Source organism: Plecotus auritus, assembly GCF_963455305.1.
Source record: "Plecotus auritus genome assembly, chromosome: 7".
NCBI lineage: Eukaryota > Metazoa > Chordata > Mammalia > Chiroptera > Vespertilionidae > Plecotus > Plecotus auritus.
The window spans coordinates 111432425-111449621 of record NC_137774.1 but is presented as its reverse complement, the minus strand read 5'-3'; the positions used below and the strand labels follow the sequence as shown (position 1 = coordinate 111449621).

The 17197-nt window shown below is 36.2% G+C and overlaps 1 protein-coding gene across 3 annotated transcripts in view; it reads left to right on the top strand.

The window, feature by feature from the left end:
• FER (FER tyrosine kinase) overlaps positions 1-17197 on the top strand; it is a 310506-nt gene that overhangs the window by 128955 nt on the left and 164354 nt on the right. For 2 of the 3 annotated variants that reach the window (XR_013961110.1, XM_080678364.1), the window contains 2 exons: positions 3412-3615; positions 11764-11886. Coding sequence is in view for 1 of the 3 variants with exons in the window: in XM_080678364.1 (XP_080534490.1) it covers positions 3412-3615; positions 11764-11886 (327 nt within the window). In the remaining 2 variants the exon portion in view is untranslated. Of the gene's footprint in view, positions 1-3411; positions 3616-11763; positions 11887-17197 lie in introns of those variants that run through there. The other variant, XR_013961111.1, reaches the window with a different exon arrangement.

Genomic DNA, 17197 nt, shown 5'->3' with positions numbered 1-17197 from the left:
AGGCATGCTATTTAATTCAGGTTGAATATTTTATATTTTAAACCTTAGTTGTTTTCTTTTATTCTTAAAGTCTTAAATTACAACCAACCCCTTTTTTTTCTGCCCAGATACTAAGATTTAGAAAAACAACAGAGAAAATACAATTTTTTTGCATCATATTATTGGTATACCCACGCTGAATTCTCCTGTACAGTCAGGCATGTTTAGGAAGACGGAATAATCTGCTCAAACTTGAAACTTTTGAATCATTAGCATTATCACATGTAATTTTGAAGACAGGCTTATTAGGATTTATTTTTTATAAATTAACAACATAGGAAGCAAATCTATTGTTTTATATTTTTGCTCAAATGATTAAAACAAGTGACCCAGATCATGTTAAACAGATACTGAGCATGGCTGATGTGACTCAGTGATTGAGCCAGGAGGTCATGTTCGATTCCTGCTCAGGATATATGCCTGGGTTGCAGGCTTCATCCCCAGTAGGGGACGTGCAGGAGGCAGCTGATTGATGATGTTTCTCTCTCATTGATGTTTCTATCTCTCTATCCCTCTCCCTTCCTCTCTCTCTAAAAAAATTACTAAAAAAGTATTTTTAAAAAAAGGCTTCCCCTCCACTATATCTCTGGCAAAAAACTTAGGTAACCTATCAAGAGGGAAAAATTACTTTTCTACTGAGGCTTAGAAAGATGTGACATTTGAGGTAATGAGTAATTATGATAGCTCTTAGGATGTTGGATGTTGTTGCTGATACATCCTACATCATACATTTTATGGAGCCTGCAAAATTACATTGGAATTTTATTAAAGTCATATTAATAAACAGTTTCCTTTTAATACTTCCAGAGAAGTCCCTGAAATATCTGATAGACCCAGACAGGGGACATGTCTGACCTTTCCCTGCATCCACAAATATGCAGTAATTTCCACCTACATTTCTTTTTTTTTTTTTTTTTTAAATACCCATAGGCAAGGGTAAATCTTTTTTTTTTAAAATATATTTTATTGATTTTTTACAGAGAGGAAGGAAGAGGGAGAGCGAGTTAGAAACATCGATGAGAGAGAAACATCAATCAGCTGCCTCCTGCACACCCCCCACTGGGGATGTGCCCGCAACCAAGGTACATGCCCTTGACGGGAATCGAACCTGGGACCCTTGAGTTTGCAGGCCGACGCTCTATCCACCGAGCCAAACCGGCCAGGGCTCGCCTACATTTCTTAATGGTATTGTTTAGGGGCTGGGAAGTAACAGGTCTCTGAGCTTCCCTTCCTACCCAGAAGAAGCTAATAAACCCAGAGAACAGCAATGAAATAGCAATACAAGTTCCTTCCTATTCATTTGTTTTTGAAAACAGACTTCAATGCTCTTTGAGGATGATTTTTCCCTCAAAATTATTTCTTGCCTCACAACCTTCAATGAGTTTCTCAGAGTATTAGCTGAGCTTTTGTACTTTAAATGCCCATCTTACTTAATAAATAATCTGGGTATTGCTTTCTCCCAATTCTAAATAAATCAAATTTGGGAAGACAGGTTGAGTACGACAAGAAATCTAGCACATGACATCCTTGTTTGTGATGTTTTTCTGTTATGTGGACCTTTTTGAGAGATAATGATGAAAACAAGTTCTTTGTAAAGAACTGACACTGAATTTATTTTATTGATTGTTTTCAGAGGTTAAAAAAAAAAATCTCAAGTAGACTTCTAAGAAGAGTACACATTTGAAACTCTTTTACCATAGACGAGACTTGGAAATATTTCAATTATAGTAAAAATTTAGTATTTGCTATAAGATGCAATGTGATAAAATCTTGGAAAAGAAATACCTACTTTAAGAACTATAAACTGTTAATATACTATACACAAAATGTTAATTTTGTGTATGTTATACATTTGTTTTTAAAAGCAATCTATCTACATATGTAAATGTACTAGTATATATGTATCTCTTGTAGTTGTGGCTTATTCTTTATATAATTTGTGCTTTAAACCCACTTTTGGGTTTAAATAATTTTAATACTTTGGGAAATACTATATCATGATTAGTATGAAAATGAAAAAACTTATTTAGTTTACAAAAAATTTCCATGTATAGTTACATCATGTATATATTTAAAGAATGAACTGTCATAAGTGGTTGAAATAGCAACTCAAATGTGTACTTTTCTTGGATGTCTATTTGAGATTTTTCAAGGTTTTTTTTTTTTTTTTTTTAATCAATAGGATGAGTTTTGGACGCTATAAAATGAAACTTTGAGCAATAAGGTTTGGGCCTCTTCAGTGGTACAAAACTGTGAAGACTATTTTTAAAGATAGTTTTCATTACCACAAAGATACCATACTTTGTCCCTAGATGCAGTTCATAATATTAGGCTGAAAAACCTTGTGTGTGAAAATTTGCCTTTCATTTATTATTAATTCGAATTTTCCCAATTTATAAATTAAATAAGACATTATGCATATTGTATTTCAAGAATCCTAAGAGTTGGTGCACATTATTGTTCCTTACCTGGGAAGTACTCTCTTCACCTAGGGCCATTTAGTTTCTATGGATGATTAAAAACAAACAACTTTTACTTGTAATCATAAAATGTGTGATTCTATCTATCATTAATTAGGAACATTTCAAGGAAATATAATCAGCTTAGTTACCTCTGCTATTTGGTCTTAGCATTAGGCCTCCTAAAATAACGGATAATTTGCTTTTCCTGCCATGCTCATGGCTTCTATTCTTCCCTTTTCTTGCCACGTTTGCAATTGCATGTTGGTCATTGGCAGTGATGCTTCTCCTAAAGTTTTATCTACCACTGCTGTACAGGAGCAGGACCATCCATCCATGTGGCATAGGTAATGGTTAAGGAAGTGAGGGGAATGTGGATAAGAATGGGAAGGCACAGCAGCAGGGCGGCATCATATGAAGCCGTAGGTAGCACTCCCGTCACATATGACATGGGCATTCCACAGCCCATGTAATTGAGAGCTAATTCCATAAAAAGAAATAACTTAATTTAAATAAAAGTGTTTTGTGATAAATTTCTCTGATAATACCCCCTTTTTCATAATTCTCTGGTTGATAAATTTTAAATTATATGGATTTATTTTATGATATATTGAAGACTATATTATTAACTCCAGATGCTGATATTGTGCGTAGCTATGTATGATAGGTAGAAAAAACAAATAAACTTAAAATATTGAAGGCTATGTATTTGTGCTAAACTTCAACAGCAGTATTCCATGAGATATTTCTTTAAAAATTATGAAAATTTTAGATTCATTGTATAACTTTTCATTGATCAATTAAAGGAAGGAACATATGTAAGAAGTACTTGTAGTTGATTTACATTTTACTGGAAAAAAATAGCTTTTTTTTTTCTAATTTAGTGTTCTTTTTCCCCCAATATTTGCTCAAGTTCTCTGAATCGATGTCCATAGTTGAGAAGCCCCTGACAGAACAGGAGTGGTACCATGGTGCAATTCCCAGAATAGAAGCGCAAGATCTGTTAAAACAACAAGGAGACTTCTTGGTGCGAGAGAGCCATGGGAAACCTGGTGAATATGTCCTTTCTGTATATTCTGATGGACAAAGGAGACACTTTATCATACAATATGTTGATGTACGTTTCTAATTTAGTTTATATGTATATTCTGATGTAGTCCATGGTGGTAATAAAATGATGAATAGTTTTTGATAAATGCCTGTAACAGAGTTTAGCACTTAATTTGTTTTTGCTGAATTCCTTAAATATAGTGTTCCAAAACTCACTAAAATGTTGATCTTATTAAGGAAATATGTACTTTAAAATATTGTAAATTAAAAACAGTTGTTAAAAATTTGAATTAAATTTAAATGCATAGATATTTAAAATACTTGAGTTAAATTTGAACATTAAAAACATTTTAAGTTAAAAGTAGAAATAATGTGATTATCAAAATTTTTTTTCCTGGAGATTTTAAATTATGAATTTTATGCTTTTAAAACAAGCCCTTGAAATTGCTTTCAAAAGTGGTATTATGAGAGATTTTTAAAGAAGTATTGTATTAAATAATGATAATAAAATCCCTTAATTAGTGGGATAATGATAGTTGAACAGATTTTCTTGATTCATTTAGGATTAAAGTTTTTTTCCCCTTTATATATAAGCTATTGCTTGTTGGCATTAATAAACTATAAATAAAATTTGATGAAAATTAAAAGGATGATATATTAACATTACTTGCTCTAATACTTTTATTAAAATGTATTTAAGCATTGCTAAACTATGTTTTATACATTCTTTATTAAGCTGTGAGCAGATGAAGGGTAATCTCAAAATTTTGTTTAACTTTATCCACTGAGAAATGTTAATGTTTTTGGCATATGAAGAACTGTTGCCTCTGTCATTTTTCACTCCATTATTTCAAATGGCACATGTTTTCAAGCTGCCAGTCTATAGAATTTCAGTGTTTGTCCAGTCACTAGAGTGATACTAATTACTTGATAATAGATTGAACCTTTATCATTGGATGAACCTCAAAGGGGTTCTTAAAATAGATACATTGAGATATTTATACAGGGTGTCCCCCAAAAAACGTATACACACTTTAACAGCCTATAGCTCAATTTGAAAATGAATTGTATTTTAATAAACACTGCCTTTATAATTATTCAAAGTGTGTGTATACATTTTTGTTTGTATTATAATTTTCACCTTATTTGTTAATTTTGCCTAGTATTCACACTTCAACTTGATAATCCTATTTGCTTATTCTCATACATCTGACTTTCTGCTTCTAGTAGTATTTTCTTGTCAAACTCTTATAATTTGCATATGCTTTTGTAATGGTTGTAGATAAGCTTTCCTATTACAACCTGTGACCATGCTGGCAATACTTATAAAGTAGTACAGGAATTGTAGAGGAAAAATCATAGGTAAAGTATAAACTAACTGTAATTTACATAAATGTTTCCTTCTATATTCTAAGCTCTAAAACTTACTATTTTTATATAGGTTATACATTAAATAGGACTGAAATATTTTTCTTATGACCACTCTAGTTTAAATGTAACTTTAGGAATTTAAATTAGTATTCTTAGAAACAAAAAAGGTCTATTTACAAATTATAACTTGTCTTCAATGCCATTTTTTTTAAGTGACTACTAGTAAAGTGAACTGCATAATATATTCTAAAAATAAGACATTGCTACAAGTTCACATTTGTAAATTTTATTTGGTTTTCTTCTGTCATTGACATTTTCAAAGATCTCTGTTAAAGATGAAAGTGCTTGTATTTCTGTAAATGCCTCAGGGGCTTTCCACTGTAATTTTATTTAGTTCCTACTCATTAAACAATATTGACCTCAGTTGAAAATAGGAGTTTGAAGGTGATGTAGACTGTGGAGTTTTTAATTCTTTTTCATATGCATAAGTAAATCTTCTGTGAGCTTAAATGATCCTGTTTCCTTCCTCATATACCTGTTGTCTAGAAGGGGTGAGTAAAGGGGGGGGGTACATTACCAGATATTTAATGATTGACTATCATATTCTAATCAAGGAGTTTATAACCTAGTAATAAATTGTAAACGCTGTACATAAGTGAGGGGATAGGTGTCCTAAGAGAGGAAGACAAAAATTATGGGATTTTAAAGAATGTAAAAATATCAGATAGTGGATTGGTGAAAAAAGCAGACTTAGAACACTTGGGTTCCAGTCCCAGCTTTTCACTTTACAAGCTCTGTCTTTGGTAAATAATGGGGTTAATAGCTTAGACAGTGATTATGAGAATCAAATTAGTGAATATATACTTCGCAAGGTGTGGAGTGCTATGCAAATATTAGGTAATTTTTCTAATGTTTTATGACTCTAGTTGAGAAAAAATACAAATATTACTTTGTAAGAAATATTAATGTAATTGGAAATATTAATTTTTTCTATCTATGAGATTTATTTGTGAAATTTAAATAGTAAGAAAGTGTTTTAGAATTTATATATGCACTCACTTTGTGGTGATTTGGAACCAAACCTGCAATATTTCTGAGGCATGCCTATATTTAGATTTGAGGTCTTCATCGATCACGAATGATGTTATTTTTAGTAATATTGCCTCTGTCAACCAAAGTCTAGGATAGCAATTATTTTAAAGCTTTATTTTTGAATGCATATCACAGTTACTTCTCAACATGGTGTGAAACTGCCATTATGATTGAACAAGATGGACATGTATACTTTCCATTTTTACTATGCTAGCACAGATTATCTATTGTTTTAGCTAGTTAAAGCGGGAAGAACTGTACCTTGTAGTGTAACCAAACATACTAATTTCACAAAGCCCAAACATATTAATTTCAAAAAGCCAGATATATAAACATATCTAAGAGTATCTGAATTTAAGTGTAATTCTAGTGTTACTGATCTATTCCATAGTTACTAGCCTATTTGTGGTGCTTGATGTAAGATGATATTTAGAGTTTTTACCTAAAACTATTTATTTGTGGTCATAAATGTTGATAGATTTTCATAGAGATTCAAATAGCTTTGTTCTATTTGATAAGTAAATATATATTTATCAAATCTTTGCTTTTGTATATTATAAAACAGAAAATACACGTGATAAAACAAAAGAATTTTTATGTTATTATAGGAAAGTGATGATTTTTTTTATCTGACACATATTTACTAAACACTCATTTCTGCAAAAAGTAAATGCATGAAATTTATATATGCATTATAAGGAGATGAAACCAAAAATTGTGTAGCCTACTTCTCAGCTAAAAACTGAGTAGGTGAGACATTAGTAGAACTTATTAACTGAGAAATATTAAATATACAAAAGAGAAATGATTGAGCCAAAAATTTTGAATTAATATATGGTGATAAATTAAAAATAACAACATAATAAATATTTTAAAATAAAACAGCAACAATCCTCTATGTAATGGTATAACATCTTTTATTTCTTCACTAGAGGCCCGGTGTGCGAAATTGTGCACGAGTGGGGTCCCTCGGCTTGGCCTGTGGGATCGGGATGAAACCAGCTCTTTTACATCCCCCAAGGGGTCCTGGATTGCAAGAGGGCACAGGCCAGGCCAAGGGACCCCGCCGGTGTACAATCAGGGCCGAGGAGGGACACAGGAGGTTGGCCAGCAGGAGGGACCGCAGGAGGGCTCCAGGGAATGTCCCGCCTGTCTCGCTCAGTCCCAATCGACCGGAGTGTTTTCCCTCTGGTGGTCAGTGCACGTCATAGCGACTGGTCGACCGGTCGACTGTCTGACCCCTGGTGGTCAGTGCACATCATAGTGAGCGGTTGAGTGGCCTTAGCATATCATTATCATATTATGCTTTGATTGGTTGAATAGACGACTGGAACCTTAGCATATTAAGCTTTTATTATTTGGATAGGATTCATTTATTCATTCATTCATCCATGCAGGAAATACTGTTTGAGCAAGGAAGGCGTAGGGATATGGGCCAATAAAAAAAATTAACACAAAAGTGGAGGTTGTAATTACTATGTGAAATTTGGGATAGCTCAGTGTATTAAATCAGCATTCATTCAACAGATATTGAATTTCTGTCATAAGCTACAGTCCATTTTGAGCTGATAGATTTAGTCTCCAAATGTGCTCGTTAGATTTACTTTGTTTTGTTGCCACAATCTCTAGACTCTTTGAACTATCTTTAAATTCATATCATGGGACTTATGGAAAACTAAGTGAAAGCAAGTAGAAATCCAGAATTTGTTTGGATAACAGTTAATTCCAAGTGTGTGGCCTTATCACATTGCTACACTTTGGATTATTTAACCATTCTACTGTAGCCATTCAAGGACTCAAAAGAAGGCAAGCAGTACATTTAAGTAAAAATGACACTGATTTTCTTTGATACATGACTTAGGAAACCACACACACACACACACACACACACACACACACACACACACACAGTATTCCTTTATATATATACTAGAGGCCTAGGGCACGAATTTGTGCACAGGTTGGGTCCCTTGGCCTGGCCAGCAATTGGGGCCAATCAGGGTTGTCTCCCGCCCTGATTGGGTCCCAGGGCCGATTGGGGCTGGCCAGTCAGGGGGAGGGGCTGCAGGAGGTTGGCCGTCCGCAGGAGGTTGGCTGTGGGAGCGCACTGACCACCAAAGTTCAGCTCCTGCATTGAGTGTCTGCCCCCTGGTGGTCAGTGTGCATCATAGCGACCGGTCGACTGCTTGTTCGGTCGCTTAGGCTTTTACATATATAGATTTATTTCAGAGATGAAGGGAGAGATAGAAACAATGATGAGAGAGAATCATTGATCAGCTGCCTCTTGCACAGCCCCTATTGGGGATCAAACCCACAACCTGGGCATGTGCCCTGACCAGGAATCGAAATGTGACCTTCTGGTTCATAGGTCGGTGCCCAAAACCTTATTAATGTTAATTTACAGGAAACACTAATTGAGTGAGTATTCTTAAGGCCCAGGGATATAATGGTGGAACCTTCTTACAGTCTGGAGAGGAGGCTTACAGTGCTATGAAAACTTTTAACTGGGAAAGTTAAGGAAGCTAAGTTTGAGACACCATCTGAAAAATGAATAAAAGTTGGGAAAAGCCATACCAAAACTTATTAATATTCCCCAAATGCTTCCATGTATACTGGTTTAATTCGTTATTTGTAACTACTCAGTGTGCTATTTTTATTTGAGAAATCTAAAGTGTATGTCTTACATTTTTAGGTATTTTACCAAAAAAAAAAAAAAAAAGTGTTGTAGTCTTGTTTTTAATCAGCTTATTCATCTCAGCCTTTTTCAGAAATTATTTTTCCTTTCATTTTTTTTTTCCTTAAGCCTGCTTATCCTTGATTTTGTTTCAGGGGATCTACTCAGGCAACTTATACATACATTGAATCCCCTTCTCATTTTTGAGTGCTTATTCTGTTCTGTTTGACTTCCTTGTTTAATAACAATTCTTTGTTATTATGAAATATGTATAGCAACAAAATCTGATTTTTATGTATTTTTCATCTATATGTGTGATTAATTCTTCAGTTGCACAGTGATAACTCAGGAACAATTCTAGCTGTAATAAATGTTTTAAAAACAGAAGTAATATGTACTCTTGATAGAAACTCAGAAATATGTATCATGGAATGTGTGCTTCACAATAACACCCCCATATGGGTTCAGTATATATTCTTTGAGATTTTAAAAATATATTCTAATTATATATATCTATATAATTTTTATTTTATAAAAATTGAGTCATACCCTATATATATGAGTCATACACTTGGTTAATTCTCACCCAAGGATATTTTTTGCATTGATTTCTTTTTAGAGAAAGTGTAAGGGGGAGGGAGAGAGTTAGATAGAAAAACAGAAAAACATCAATGTGAGAGATGCATTGATCAGTTGCCTTCCCCACTCACCTCGACTGAGCCTGGGGTGGAATTTGAAATCCAGGTATGTGCCCTTGACCAGGAATTGAACCCACAACTCTATGGTGTGTGGGTCTGACATTCTAACCACTGAGGACACTGGCCAGGGCCATACTTCTTATTTTTAATTGACATTTTATGTGATATTTAAAACATACACTGACAATAAAATGATCTTTGTAGAAATTTATTATTTTTTATTGCTTCTTTTGGAATTCACATAAGAGATCATTAATAATAACCTTAGCTCCAAAGAGAAGTCTTATTTAAAAGTTAGTCTGAATTCTCTGAGTCATGTTATTGTTAAAGCATGCAGAAAAACCCATCTGTATGTGAATCCAACCTCAGGTCATTTGAGCTATAAGAAATTTATAAACCTCTGCACAAGGTCAATTGCAATATTCAGAATTTTGAGTGTATCAAGAAACAAGTCCTCAAGAGTTTTAATGTCTGTACTATTCTTGGCCTTTTAGTTGCTTAATAAGCACAGAGTCTTAACATCATTTTTAAATTCATTACTTTATTTTTATCTTGAAGGAAGTGAATTAATTGGTTTGCACTGTGTTCAGACTCAGAACTTCACTGATTCCGTGATTGCTTTAAAAAATAATTGCTATGCCAAAACCGGTTAAGCTCAGTGGATAGAGCGTTGGCCTGCGGACTGAAAAGTCCCGGGTTCGATTCCGGTCAAGGGCACGTACCTTGGTTGTGGGCACATCCACAGTAGGAGGTGTGCAGGAGGCAGCCGATCGATGTTTCTAACTATCCCTCTCCCTTCCTCTCTGTAAAAAATCAATAAAATATTAAAAAAAATAATAATAATTGCTATTGATCACTTTCTTATTTCAGCCCATGAAGGAAGTACTGTTGCTTGCATTACTCACTGTATTGGCCCATCCCAATTACTATGTCAATGGCAGAATACTGCCTATAAATTGAAAACTAGATACACTCCTAAATTAAGAAAAGGAAACTGAGAAGTCCCATTATTCTATCCACTATTTCTCTAGTTATAAGAGGTATATTAGAAGTTTACAGAAGGCATTATGATGCTAGTGTCTGATTTGAAATTTCATTCTGTGTGAACTTTATGTCATTGTTTTCTATTAAACATTGCACTTGATATTGAACTTTCTAGTATTCATTTCTAAGTTGTCTTACTTGTTGCCTTAACTTGACAACCATTTTCTATGCATTGCATTTCATTCAGTCACACATGTTTATTTACCCAGGCAGTATATGCCAGGCACAGTTCTAGACCATGGGGATACTGCAATGAACAAAATAAATGTAAAAACTTATAACCCCATGAGCTCTATTTTTAGAGGAGGAGGAGATAGACAATTAAACAGAATAGGTGAGCAAAATATATATGATGTTAGGTAGTGATAAATTCTAAGCAGGAAAATTCAATGAGAAAAGGGAAGTAAAAAATGTAGTTGGGATGAGAAAATGGATATTGAATATTGTGTAGGGTGGCCAGAGTAGGCCTCACGGAAAAGGTAACATTTGATGAGAGACTGACATTAAGTACGGGAGCCATTACCCATATGTCCATCTGAGGAACTGGTTCAAGCAGCAAATGTAAATGTCCTGAGAAAGGAATGTATCTAGTGCATTTATAAAACAAGAAGGAAATGAGTGTGGCTGTGGTGGAATGGGGTAGTGTTAATAGATGAGGTAAGAGAGATGATAGAGCACAGAATATATAGAGTGTATAGACTGTGGTAAAGACTTTGGCTTTTATTCTAGGACAGTGGTCGGCAAACTCATTAGACAACAGAGCCAAATATCAACAGTACAACGATTGAAATTTCCTTTGAGAGCCAAATTTTTTAAACTTCTTCTAACGCCACTTCTTCAAAATAGACTTGCCCAGGCTGTGGAAGAGCCACACTCAAGGGGCCAAAGAGCCGCATGTGGCTCGTGAGCCGCGGTTTGCCGACCACTGTTCTAGGAGATAAGAATTTTGAGTAAAGTAATGGAGTGATACAACAGGATCCACTGGCCTCTGTGTTAAGAGTAGACAGAAGGAAGACAAAGGGAGAAACAATATACATATGTATATTTACTTCATAGAGGAATAATTGACAAATATAATCATGTGTTAAGAGGGTACAATGTAATGATTTGTTATACATTGTAGAATGAATACCAAGATCAAGGTAATTAACATCCATTACCTCACATAGTTTACTCTTAACCATTGTTAAGTGTGTACCTCAGTAGTATTAAGTGTATTAACATTGTACAACAATAGTTTTTCTTAAATGTAAAAATAGTTTTTCTTTTATTAGTGAATGTAGTCATGCTGAAACAATGACTTTACATTTATTCTACTTTATTGTTTTTTCACCAGAGTTTGTATCGATTTGAAGGCACTGGTTTTTCGAACATTCCTCAACTTATAGATCATCACTTTACAACCAAACAGGTCATCACGAAGAAATCAGGTGTTGTTCTGCTGAATCCTATTGCTAAGGTAGGTGTATATACATATGCACATTTGTTTTCTTTTTATAAAGAATGCTTTGTCGGTTAAAATTTTCCACAGTAAATAAAGTTCTTAGATTTTTTTGTAGAAGTTTGGATACAAAAGGGTTTTGTGGTTACTACTCATGCAAATACAGCTGAAGCAATTTCCTTGGTTTTGTTTCAGATGGTTGCCTCTTTATTCAATGTTTGCTAGGTTACAAATGGTCTAGCTCCCCCTCCCACACCCCACCCCAGATTTTCTTGAAAGACTTAAGATTTTTCTTCACTTTATATGGTTCAATCTTTCAAAGGTTTAGTTTATAAAAGATTCTAAGATGTCAAAGAAAATTTCTAGAAATCATGAATAAATTAGAATTTTAATTATGCTTGTTATGTTTACAATATATTATAAGACATTGGAACTTTTAAAAACTATATTTTGCTCCTCTTAAAGGTAGTAAATGATAACTTCCCTTTCAAGTACAGTGAAATTGGACAACCAATGGGTCCGGGCTGCCTGTCACTCCTTGAGCCAATTAAGCAGAGACAGGGTTGAATCATATACTAGTATGAGCATTATTCCAATATGTCAGCAGTATGGAAGAGCAGTAGGTCATCCACGAAAATCTGCTCAGCACCACCCACGTAAACCAGCTACCTATATTGGGTAGAAGGACGAAGACTGCATGGGGAAGTAGGCAAAAGAATAAGAATGGTTACAATTTACTGGCAATGGGGGCTGGGGGTTTGCAAAGGGCAGGGGCCATCCAGGACTCGATTGTTTCCTTTCAGCCACAAGGTTGTTCATCTTCCCTTGATAATAGGCAGCTCCTGGATGGGGAGGATAGGATGCATTTCCAGGTGAGCTCCCAGGTTCCAGAATCTCAACGGATTGCGATAATGCTCCAGAGAATGGCAGTTTTTCATCTATTTTTATACATTGAAATCAAAGGAGGAGAGTAGGGGGTTACATTAAATCCATTGGTGATAGATTAGGTGGGAGAAAGCAAAGTGGTGGGGTGGGGGGAACCTCTGGGATTGGATAAAAAGTAAAATGATAGACACATACTTCTTTTAATTAGGTGGATACAGGATAGTTAACAGTCAATAATTAACACGATAACAGTAACAATGAAGGAATTCATGGTCTCTGTCCGGGTGCCCAGGTGCATTTGGTTGTGCCCCAAGGGGTCCGGAAAAGGGGAGATTACAAGTTACCCTGACATTTCAAGGATATGTTATCATAGATACAAAAAGACAGATAGGCTCAGTTAAGGTAAAGGTTGACCTTGTCAGGGAAGATTCCGGCCTAGGAGGTGACTACCCACCATAACTGCTTTTAGTTAAAGTTTAATTTCAAACCATCCTTTGTGGTTACTTTAGGTCTCTGAGTTTGCAAGACTGCCATGCAGGCCTCCCTGAGCTTGTCAGGTTAGCATGTGGCCCCTTTCGTCTACACTAGGGAAGGCATAAAACCTGGTAGGTTAATAGTTGCTGATTTGATTTTTATATATGTAGATGTAACTTTTAATATGAACTAAGTGATATTCCCAAGAATGCTAGTGTATAATCCAGATTGAGCTAAGAAAATTTAAAAGACAATTATTATCCTTTCCTTTGATAGTCTAGAACAGGGGTGGGCAACATCCGGCCCTCAGGCCACATAAGGCAGGCAAAATTATTTGGTCTGGCCCTGCCAAGGCTTAGGGATGATTTAATTAAATTTTTGATCAAATAAAGGAGGCTAATTTATAAGTTGTTAAATTTTCTATGACTTGAGAATGATGTTACAAATATCCAAATGACCCTTGGCAGAAAAATGGTTCCCCATCCCTGGTCTAGAACATAATGTCCATATTTGTACTTGTATTTTATTATTCAGTCTTTACTCATAGGCTGAGCTTAAAAAATTTCTCTCGCAGAAGATTTTGATAGTTGCTAAACACTAATTCTGTGGCAAAGGCATTGACCTTCCTGCAAATATTTAGAATTATGAGATTGGCTCATTCTTTGGTAGTATTTTTCCATCCCTACCCTTCCCTCCTCTTTTCCATTTTAATTGCAGAAAACCTGACGAAAATTCTTCTTTAGTCTGGAGCAAGTTGTCACATTTTTTTCTTCAATTAAAAAAAAGTCTATCAGTGTTTTCTCTTCCATCAGCAAATAATAGCTAAGTCTTTCAGAATTTTAAGAGCTCTTTAGGTAAGGTGATCTATTCTCATGGCTTTATTTCCTATTATATATCAGTGACTTGCAGATTTATATTTCTAGCTTGGATTTATTTATCTCTCAAAACTATTATTTTTCAACTAAAACTGAGTTTATCACCTTTTTTTAAATAAATCTTTATTGTTCGGATTATTATAGGTGTTCCTTTTTTTTTTTCCCCCATAGCTCCCCTCCACATGATTCCCCACCCCACCCCATGCCCTTACCCCCCACCACTGTCTTCATCCATAGGTGTAAGATTTTTGTCCAGTCTCTTCCCGCACCCCTCACACCCCCTTCCCCCTGAGAATTTCAGTCCACTCCCTTTCTATGTCCCTGATTCTACTATATTCACCAGTCCATTCTGTTCTTCAGATTTTTTATTCACTTGATTTTTAGATTCACTTGTTGGTAGGTATGTATTTGATGTCATTTTGTTGTTCATAATTTTTATCTTTACCTTTTTCTTCTTCTTCCTCTTCTTAAAGAATACCCTTCAGCATTTCATGTATTCCTGGTTTGGTGGTGATGAACTCCTTTAGCTTTTTCTTGTCTGTGAAGCTCTTTATCTGACCTTCAACTCTGAATGACAGCTTTGCTGGGTAGAGTAATCTTGGTTGTAGGTTCTTGCTGTTCATCACTTTGAATATTTCTTGCCACTCCCTTCTGGCCTGCATAGTTTCTGTTGAGAAATTAGCTGACAGTCGTATGGGTACTCCCTTGTAGGTAACTAACCGTTTTTCTCTTGCTGCTTTCAAGATTCTCTCTTTGTCTTTTGCCCTTGGCATTTTAATTATGATGTGTCTTGGTGTGGTCCTCTTTGGATTCCTCTTGTATGGGGTTCTGTGTGCTTCCTGGACTTGTAAGTCTATTTCTTTCACCAGGTAGGGAAAGTTTTCTGTCATTATTTCTTCTAATAGGTTTTCAATATTTTGCTCTCTCTCTTCTTCTGGCACCCCAAAAATTCGGATGTTGGTACGCTTAAAGTTGTCCCAGAGGCTCCTTACACTATCTTCATATTTTTGGATTCTTTTTTCTTTTTGTTTTTCTGGTTGGGTGTTTTTTGTTTCCTCATATTTCAGATCTTTGGTTTGATTCTTGGGGTCCTTTGATCTACAGTTGAATTTCTGTATATTCTTTATTTCAGACAGTGTATGTTTAATTTCTGACTGGTCTTTTTCCATTTTTTTGGCATTCTCATTAAGGTCCTTGAAGGTCTCACTAAGCTCCTCGGAGGTCTCATCAAGTTTCTTGGTGGTTTTTAGAAGATTCTTGAGTAACCTTATAAATGTGGTTCTGAACTCTATGTCGTCCAGTAGTTTGCTTTCCTCCATTTCGTTCATTCATGACATGTTTCTTTGTCTCCGCATTTTGCTGCTTCCCTGTGTTGATGGAGTGGCTTTGTGTGGTAGGTGACCTATAGGGGCCAGTAGCTCAGCCTCCCCAATCACCTGAGGTGGACGCTCTTGGTACACCCCTTTGTGGGATGAGTGCAAAGTCTTGGTGTAGTTAAGCCTTGATTGCTATTGGTACACTGGGAGGAATTGACCTCCAGGCCAATTGGCTTGAGGACCCTCTGTGTCTATAATGGAAGAACTGCTGTGCTGGAGACTCACTTATGGTGCAGGACTTGTTTCAGTGGGGCTTTGGTGCTCACTGAGTCTGCCTCTTGAATGTGTCACTTATGGATGTGAGGAGTTGAAATCTGGTGTCTCACACTGACCACTAGGTACACTGGCTTTTGGATCTCCAGTGGGGTGCAGGTCAGCTACCGTCTGAGGCCACCCAGTAGGCGCTACAGCGAGAACTACAGTTTTTCTCCTCTTTGCTTGGGGTTTGGAGGTTTTGGAGCTGTCTGACCCGGGCTGCAAGTTTGCTAGGTTAAGCTGCGATAGGGCAGGCCATTCATATGCTAAAGCTGCTGCTTGGAGCTTGGGTGGGTTTGTAGGTTGTACGGGGCTGGGTCTCAGGGCGTCACTAGGCTAGGGCGTGGCAAACAGCAATGGCTGCCAGTAAGCCGGCTCTGCGTCTCCGGCCGCATCCCTGTGTCCCGCGCCCCAGTGCAGTAAACAATTATTACTGCGCACAGCCCTGCAAGCAAGCCACTCTCACTTTCCGACCCTGGCAGAAAGTCCAGCTTCTCCCCGTAGGAGTTTGGGTCCCCCGCGTCTCCTTAGAAACTGGAGTTTGGAGCAATCGGGAGCTTATCTCCCTTCAGGTTGAAAAAAGCAGCGCTCCCAGTCGCCCATCACCAGCCCGATACGTGCCTCCGTACCTCAGCTTTTCAGCGCTTGTGCACGTCTCAATGCTCTTTTCTCTTTCCTTCTAGTTGTAGAACTTCCACTCAGCCAGCTTTCCCGTGGTTCTGGGTGATAGACGTTTTGTCTTTTAGTTGTAGTTTTGAAATTGTTGTGCGAGGCAGCAGTTTAGATGTTTACCTACGCCGCCATCTTGGATCCTCCCTCGAGTTTATCACCTTTAACTCCAAAATTTGTTCTTCCTTTCTTGGTAAATGGTACCACCAAATACTCAAACCATAAACTTAGGGGACAACTTCGACATTTTCAGAACTTAAGTGACAGGAGTTTTGTATACTTAATTGGACATGTGAAAGTATGAACTTCGATTCCAGTATATCTTAGTTTGAAATAAAATTCAGTGTAAGGAAGATACTTTTTACCCATGTTAGGTTAATGACATATACAACTGGGTTTTCAGATATACTGATATCTCTTTTCACAAGCCAGCCAAATATTTGCATTGTCTACTTGTTTACCCAGGTCTAATTTGAGAGACCAAGGCTATAAAAGAGGCACATAAAAATGCAGATTTGGTTTTAAGTGGGAATATGTAATTTCAAATAAAGTTACATCTCTCACTATATGAAATTTTTCATGACAGGAGCCTAGGTAAATGGAGTAGATTCTCTGAACTGTTCCAGGGCCGGCTATTCTCTTCCTCCAAACCCCCAGCACTGGCTGTGGAGCTGATCATCTTATGCTTTTATAGCACTACCTGTGAAAATGACTGTAAACTGAAAGCTATAGAAGATTAAGGGGCTATATACGATTGTTTTATGAGGTGGAAATTTAAAGTTTATATAGCTATTA